General features: G+C 47.0%; 1 protein-coding gene across 1 annotated transcript in view; it reads left to right on the top strand.

The window, feature by feature from the left end:
• The first annotated feature begins 7,774 nt into the window (after positions 1-7,774).
• Positions 7,775-8,855, top strand: part of LOC119363098 — a 2,177-nt gene continuing 1,096 nt past the window's right edge. The window contains exons 1-3 of the mRNA XM_037628398.1: positions 7,775-7,847; positions 7,910-8,427; positions 8,621-8,837. Coding sequence (XP_037484295.1) covers positions 8,119-8,427; positions 8,621-8,837 — 526 coding nt within the window. The 5' untranslated portion in view covers positions 7,775-7,847; positions 7,910-8,118. The remainder of the gene's footprint in view (positions 7,848-7,909; positions 8,428-8,620; positions 8,838-8,855) is intronic.

Below are 8,855 nucleotides of genomic sequence, written 5' to 3'. Positions count from 1 at the left end.
ATACACTTCCGTGATGATACGTGTTTGTCACAGTAGGTCACGTTTTTTGTCATGCATGTACATCCATGATGATTTTATGACAGAATCAAGATAGTCATACTTGTGCTGTCGTAGAAGTGTTCCATGCCACTACCAAAATTATCATCACGGAAGTGTCCACTTCCATGACGATAAATCGCGCGTCATGGAATTGCTTTCGTCAAGGGTGATCGACACGTGGCATCCACCGTAATGGGTCACCGTTAAGCTATCAGGTCCGATTTTGGATCTGATAACCCGCTAACATCCACCCCTCAAAGGATTGTTCTCCATAGTAGCAAGTGACAATAAATTTCAGCACGTAATAATAATTTTCCCTTACCAATTTCAACTTACCAAGAGCGCTTCACTCCCCGGCAACGGTGCTATAAAAGAGCATTGATGACCCACAAGTATAGGGGATCAATCGTAGTCCTTTCGATAAGTAAGAGTGTCAAACCCAACGAGGTGCAGAAGGAAATGACAAGTGGTTTTCAGCAAGGTAACTTCTGCAAGCACTGAAATTGTACATAACATATAGTTTCATAGCAAGATAATGTGTAACGAGCAAGTAATGATAACAGTAAATAAAGTATAGCAAGGTAGCCCAATCCTTTTGTGGCAAAGGATAGGCCAAAACAATTTCTTATAATAGGCAAAGCGTTCTTGAGGGTACACGGGAATTTCATCTAGTCACTTTCATCATGTTGGTTCGATTTGTGTTTGCTACTTTGATAATTTGATATGTGGGTGGACCGGTGCTTAGGTGATGTTCTTACTTGAACAAACCTCCTACTTATGATTAACCCCCTTGCAAGAATCCGCAACTACGAGAAAAGTATTAAGATAAAATCTAACCATAGCATTAAACTTTTGGATCCAAATCGTCCCCTTATGAAGTAGCGCATACACTAGGGTTTAAGCTTCTATCACTCTAGCAACCCATCATCTAATAATTACTCCACAATGCATCCCCTTAGGCCCGAATATGGTGAAGTGTCATGTAGTCAACGTTTACATGGCACCACTAAGGGAATCACAACATACATATTATCAAAATATCAAACACATATCAAGTTCGCATGATTACTTGCAACAAGATTTCTCCGGTGACCTCAAGAACAAAAGTAACTACTCACAAATGATAATCATGCTCATGATCAGAGGGGTATTAAATATCATAATGGGTCTGAACGTATAATCTTCCACCAAATAAACCGTATATTAATCAACTACAAGATGTAACCAACACTACTAGTCACCCACAAGCACCAATCTAAGAATCCTGTGCAAAGACAAAACACAAGAGATGAACTAGGGTTTGAGAGGAGATGGTGGTGTTGAAGAGGTTGATGGATATTACCCTCCCCAAGATGGGAGAGTTGTTGGTGATGATGTTGACGATGATTTCCCCCTTCGGGAGGGAAGTTCCCCCGGCGGAATCGCTTCGCCAGAGGGAAAACGTGCTCCTGCCCAAGTTCCACCTCGAGACGGTGGCGCTTTGTCCCGAAAGTCCTCTTCTTATTTTTTTCTAGGTCAAAATGACTTATATACCAGAAGAGGGGCACCGGAGGTGGGCCGAGGAGGGCATAACCCACCAGGGCGCGCCTAGGTGGGTTATGCCCACCTGGTGGGCCTCCGCCGGTAGTTATTTGCTTCAGTATTTTTCTTTTATTCCAAAATAATTCTCCGTAAAGTTTCAGCTCATTTGGAGATGTGCAGAATAGGTAACTCTAACGTAGCTTTTCAGGTCCAGAATTCCAGTTGTTGGTATTCTTCCTCTTTGTGTAAACCTAGCATACTATGAGAGAAAAGGCATTAGAATTACTCCAAAAAACATTATTATGCACAAAATATAGTAAATAACAGTAGGTAAACATGATGCAAAATGGACGTATCATCCTTGTACTAGTCTGTGCTTTTTGTGATCTTCGCTTGCCAACTCTGTGAGATGATCACGTTAAAACGGAAAAGGGATCATGTATGACAGTTTCTTCTCGCGGGTCATGTGGTCCAGGTGTAGAGTTCACCAATATTACCTGCTTTACATATAACATAGAATCAATCTTGTTGATTACCTATTGTAATATATCATGCTTTTATGCATTATTATTTCTTCATGTTATTTTTCTATGGCTCAACTCATCCCATTCAAGTTAAACCTGACATTGATTGAACTTGAACAGATCTGTTGGCCGAGTCATGGTGCCACCAAATCGAGCTCACTGGTGCAACCACGCTTGCCTGGATGGGGAGGCCCTAATTCGTTCTATTGTCATGCCTCTCACCGGTGCCTCCAACTAGGGAAGTTTATGTGCGCGTGCTACCCTGTCCTGGCAGGCGGCAATAACCTTGTGTGTCCAGTTTGGACACATGTGCACAAGTCCCCATTTGGGATGATTTTGTTTTAGTTTTGACACGATGGTGGCGGACATGAAGGTGGCGGATGTCACGAGTTGACATCGGGGCCACCCATGACATAGCCCAAAGGGGAGTTTTTCGGAGTGGTCGGCAAAGCATCATGCAATAGATCGGTTTTGTTGGAACGTCATTGGTCCACCTGAATGGGAGCACGAGGCCATGGGTTCCATAGTGTGGCCACAGTGTACTAACCTCTACAAAGTGTATAATCTATCGATAGTCACACCCTCGGTTATGGGCATAGTTCATTGCAGGTCACACTACGGGGTAATAGAAATAATAACCTAGATAATAAATAACCCCGGTTCCGTGAGGAAATAAGTTGGTTGATCTTTATGTGGTCATGCGATGATCACAGGTAAAGATCAAGCTCCTCGTGGTCATGTGATGATCATGATGGTATTGTTGATACCGAGCTTGGTTGATCTTGGGGTGATCATGTGATGTTCACGACGGTAAGCTTGATACATATGGTGGTTATGGGATAACTTCCGAGATGAGTAAGTTGGTCCATGAGACCTTAAATGTTTACTCCCCTTCATGCTAGCATTAGCATCATCATGTTATATCATGAGTAACATGTAAATTCCATGCTCACTCTTTCAATTGTTCTAGTAGTATCATGTTCATCATTGATAATTAACCTGTAAATGCCATGCTATTGTTTGCCTTGATTGCTTTGGTTGTTGTGAGCTTGCGAGTACATTCAAAGTACTCACCTGGCGTGTCATGCCAGATTGAAGGTGATGCCATGATTGATTGCTTGTCAAGGATCCCGAGTTTGCGAGCTAGGACGTATCCCAGCCAGAGTCCCTATGGAGTGAAGTCCATCTCCGTCGTCGTTGTTTCGCTGCTAAAAGTTATTCCATTGCTACAACTTGTTCCGCAGCTAGCATAGAGCTACCTTAGCAGACGTAGTGTCGCCGCACCGATGTAATCTTTTGTATACCAGAGCCTTTGTAACCCTATTATTTGTAATAAGACCTTTCTATGCCAAGCAGTGTCGTATTCCAGAAGACTTGATATCTGGGCTAGAATACAGGGTGTTCCGGTTCCTCTGAGCCGGGGTGCCACACTATTGCACACACAGACAAGGCAAAGGTTTTAAACTCTGTCACAGAAAGGGGTTAAAAACGGTTTGTATAACACGTGCTTCCCTAGTGGGGCCTTAAAAGGCCAAGTGGTGGAAAGCATATTGGGACACTTGGGACCAATATAGGTGGAGCCCACTTTACCCCTTGTAGAAGCAAGGGGGAAGCCAAATTGGAGGGGGTTCCCCCTCCTCTAGGCCGACCAAGGGAGGAGGGGGAAACTCCACCCTTATGTGGCGCCGCCTGCCCCTCCTCCAACCTATATATACTAGACGTTTTGGCCACAATTCAACGCACAAGTTTTGAAGCCTCCTCTAGTTCAACTAGGTCTAGTTCTAGTTGGTCCTAGTTGAGTAATTAGAGAAAGACCTAGATCCTTTAGTCCTCCCTGTAATCCTCCCTCTAAGTCTTCGGTGATGATTAGCTCAGAACAGCAAAGCGTTGCCGGATCGCTAAGACCGTACGCTTGCAAACTGTGAAGAGGTCGTGCTTCTGATCGTCTGTTCGAGGGATCGTTCATCGGCGGTTCGAGGGACTTCAAGTACGATCTACACCAACTTGTCTTCTTCCGCTGCAACTCAGAGTTGGTAACGATCCGATCCAAACTGTTATTGCATCTTCATGGCATACCTCGTTGATCGCAGGGCGATTTTTTTTGTTTTCTACTATGTTTCTCAACACTAGGATCATAGAGAGTGAGCCACGAAGAGGCTAAGCGCAGAGAGACCGTAAAGTGTTATTCTAAACACCAGTTATAGAAAGGTTTAGTATGGTAATATTGATCCTATCCCTGGGGATTCAAGAGGTGTAATCATTAAACACCCAAAGCTCTTGTCTAGTTATTGCAATCTTAATTCTTGAGGCAACCCCACAAGATGGGTAGGGCCTTTGGTTGAACAACTGACTCTTGAAGCAGGATGCGTGCCAGTCAAGACGTAATTTGGACACCCCCCCCACTTTAGTTTGTAACAAGAACATCTCAATGGGTGACTTTCAACACACAAATTAAGATCATATTTGGTCCCAACACAAATATAGGGTTGTGAGCATTAAGATCTCACACCCGCGCCTATTTTTTGTCATATGTGTTCCCCTTCAGTTTGTTTGATTTTCATCCGGCCTAAAGCTAGGGTTTTTCTTTAACAAAAGCTTGTTTAGCTTCAAGGGGGTCTTCCTCCCGTGAGTTCAATAACTCAGGGTCACCTCTGGGGAAACGAGTGAGAATCTTTTTTCTCCATTTTTGAATCACCAAAGGTAGTAATAATTTCCATAGCCAAAAAACTCCTGCAAGAGGGGTACTACCCGGGTTTATTACTCCATTGTCAACCATCATGGTGAAGGGCGGATCCCCAACTTTAGCAACAACTTTCTCGGCGAGTTCTCCCTTCCTTGTCAAACCACCCATGCATCCTTGAATTTGAGCCCACACCGGCACCTTGTTTAGTTTATATCCAAATACATCAAGAAAGCCATCGTCGTGAGATCCGGCTGGTGTCGACGTTTTTACATGGACAACGCCAAAGGAAAAGAAGGGACCCTACATCACACTAGGGGGAAAAGTCGAAATCACTAGTTGAGGAGTCTCATTGCAAAGATCACTCCAACCTTCCTAGGTTACAACAAGTGGCGTGCTGCATGTGCGCCACTTGTCGCAACCTGAGAGTTTTCCCTTTTTCGTAGATCCTTTAATTCAAAACAGTTTATCTCTTAAACCACGCGTCCAAATCTCGAACCGCTTTCACCATTGGATTCCTTGCATCGAGATCTTCAAAACTAGATCTCATGTTGATAGGTTTTGACGAACTTTTTTTCATGAAAAAACCGAAAGAAAAAACCATACAAAAAACCGAGCCGGGAGCACGGGTTTTTTCCCTTTCCAAAAGAGGCACGCCCGTGCCTCTCACAAAATCACAACCGTGTCCCTCATGAAAGCAAAACCGTGACTCCAGCGGAAGGAAAAAAACAAAGAAAAAACACGTTTTTTCATTTCCGAGGAGAGGCACGACCCTGCTTCTCGCGAAAGCACGACCATGCCTCTCGCGGAAGCAAAATCGTGACTCTCATGAAAGAGAAAAAACAGAAAATGTGTTTTTTCCGTTTCCGAGAGGCACCACCATGACTCTCATGAAAACACAACCATGCCTCTCGCGGAAGCAAAAGCGTGACTCTCGCGAAAGAAAAAAAAACAAAAAAACGCATTTTCCCCGTTTCCAAGAGGCACGACCGTGACTCTCGCGAAAGCACAACCGTGCCTCTCGCGAAAGCAAAGCTGTGACTCTCGCGGAAGGAAATAAAACAGAAAACATGTTTTTTTCATTTCCGAGAGGCACGACCGTGACACTCGCGAAAGCAAAACCGTGACTCTCGCGAAAGGGAAAAAAAGAAAACACGTTTTTTCGCGCAATTTTTTTATCCAAAAGCTAAGGAAGACAAGTGGAAAACCGAAACGTCGAAAAGACACAAAAAACCGTTTTCAAAACCGAAAACGAGTGCGGAAAAATAAAAATAAAAAACAAAATCCGGAGGGAGCGTCCAGAGCGCGACATGTGGCGAATGAGTGAGAGCGCGTCAAGTGGCGCTGATCGTTCCGAGGCTCCCAAATGGACGCTCGTCAACTAGTTGCTCTAGGAAAAAGTTCATGCCTTAAAAAGACAAAAACAAAAAAAACTCTAACAATATATTGATAGAGACTTGCATCGCCACCGTGAGTTGTGGAGAAAATCGGCTATTTGCCACTTTCAATACCGGGCTTCGCAAAATTGCCACTCTCAAGATTGGCTTTGCAAAAATGTCACCTAGCTCATGTGCACTTTGATTACCATGCCATTTTTCCCTTTTCATTGTTTTTCTTTTTCTTTTCCATTTTCTGGCACTTGAAAGGACCGAAGTACCCCTGGTTGTTTCAACCTTATCCAATGCGTTTGTGGTCTGGCTGTGTTGGCATCGGATTTTGCTCTCAGGCTTATCTCGTTCTTGTCATCATGGTTGCTCGCTGTTGTACCTCGTTGATGCCTGCGCGAGCTACATGAACTCGCCGCCCTAGCTTTCTCATGCCTGTCCGAGCCGCTGGTCGCCGCAGGCGCTCGCCCATGGTTGCGCGCGCTGCTGCAAGTTGCCCTCCGTCACTGCCGCTCTCCGCCGGCGCTCGTCCATGTCTGCACGCTCCGCTGAAACTCGCCCTCATCACTGCCGCTCTCCGCCGGCGCTCGTCCATGTCTACACGCTCCGACATAGCTCACCCTCGCGTCGCTTTTCTCGGCAGGACAGCACGAGCTCGTTTCGCTTCAAGTGCCGATCTGAATCCCAAGTAGTACGTGAAGATAGCGTGAGGGGTACTATGGTCTTTTCAGGTGCCAAAAAATGGAAAAGAAAAGGAAAACAATAATAAAAAAGGAAAATGGCATAGTAATCAACGTGCACACGAGCTTGATGGCATTTTTGCGAAGCCAATCTTGAGAGTGGCAATTTTGCGAAGCCCGGTATTGAAAGGGGCAAATAGCCGATTTTCTCTGGGCTGTGGGAGGCGCAAAGTTCCACCCCAAACAGATGTTGAAGGGAAACATAACCCTAGCTTACGAGGCACTCCCCACCCAACCCTCGTTCTCCTGGTATAGCGGCGGCTGGTTGCTCCCCTTTCGCTCCGGCTGCAATCTCATCTCGATCTCCGACTCTGATCGACTCCAACCTCACCTTCCCCACATAAATCCATCCACACACCCAAGGCGGAGAGGAGGGCCAACCGATCTGGGATCGTTCCACACACCGGAGAGGAAGAGCTTGATGGCACTCGATCTGCAATCCATGGACAGCGGCCTGGCTGCTCTTGCTGCTTCTTACCTCGGCGGGGAGGAAGCCGTCAAGAAGCCTGACAGCAGTCCATCCGCAGGAGAGGGAAAGGTATTGATTTTCCGCAGGCGCCCAATCACACAGGATTCCCCGTCCTTGAATCCCCCTGCTTATGGCTACCCCGACGGCGGTGGCGACCAGCCAAGCTTCGTCTTGATCGAGCCATACGCCTTCTTTGCCGACCGCCGCAACGCCACCACCGCCGACTGCGGCTTGGAGGGTCTCCGTCTCCGGGGTAACATCGAGGTCACCTTCTGCACCGCCCAACCACCGCAGGTCTCCTACCTATGCTTCCACGTCACCGCCTACGACCACAACGTGTTCGCCACCCGGCCTAGCATAGTCGCCACAGAGACTGACGGTGGGCTCGTCCTCCTATGCGTCGTAGTCGGTGATTGCCCATCCGATGCGTTGTATCGCCGCAATCGACACTACTTCGTCTACGACGCCAGTGTTCCCGAGCTCAAGCACATCAAGCAGCCCGGCAACGACCACCCAGAGCTAATGGGTTCAGATATGGCAATCCTTCTCACATCAAGCAGCCCGGCAACGACCACCCAGAGCTAATGGGTTCAGATATGGCAATCCTTCTCACCTCTGCCTCTATGACCATGATACCAACTCCTGGAGCAAGCTGCCAGTGAATGTCGATTCAGTCCCCGACGCCGACGAGTTCATCACATACAAGGCAATCACAATCGGAGGTGATGAAGGAACAGTGGCCTGGGTTGATCTCTCGCATATGATCATCTTCTGCAACGTGCTGGACAAACACCCCAAGCCTCATTTCTTAAGACTGCCTAGCAATGCAACTCGATCGCCCGCTGTTCGGGACGTTTCAGTCCTTAATGGCTTCATCAAGATGGTCGAGCTGGAGCACCGTGCTATTGGTTGGAAGGCCACAATATGGAGCATCAAGACTGGCATCTTCTCCAAAGCGCATTGGAGTGTCGATTGCCAGTTCGATTCCTCTGCTATACCTGAACCGCCGCTGCCTAAGCTGAAGGTCCGTGAAGGTGTCACAGCTCAGCCTACCTTGTCGACTCTCCATCTATGTTTTTAAGTCGGTAAGGCGATCTAAGGCGCTGGGGGGGCGCCTTATCGCCTAGGCGACGCCTAAGCGCCTAAGGCGGACGCCTAAGCGCCTAAGGCGGGCATATTTGTAAGGCGCTGGCGGGGCGCCTTATCGCCTAAGCGTCGCCTAAGCGTCCAAGGCGGGACGCCTTAAAAACAGAGCTCTCCATATTGGCCTGCCCAAGCTGAGCCTGCAAGATGATTGCATTCTTTACTTACTAGCTAAGATTGACTACCGCGACAGGCAGCACACATCATGGGTGCTTGCTGTTGACATGAAGAACAACACTGTCCAGAGAGTGGCTGAGTTTAGCCCCAAGAGGGCTATTGGTTTAGCCAGGGGCTACGATTCAAGTACGATCTCCAAATATCTCAAAGTTGGTCCAGGTAACTGTTTCCACCACT

This window comes from Triticum dicoccoides, chromosome 2B (genome assembly GCF_002162155.2).
Source record: "Triticum dicoccoides isolate Atlit2015 ecotype Zavitan chromosome 2B, WEW_v2.0, whole genome shotgun sequence".
Classification (NCBI taxonomy): domain Eukaryota; kingdom Viridiplantae; phylum Streptophyta; class Magnoliopsida; order Poales; family Poaceae; genus Triticum; species Triticum dicoccoides.
The sequence above is the reverse complement of the archived record's forward strand: the minus strand, read 5'-3'. Positions and strand labels throughout refer to the sequence as shown.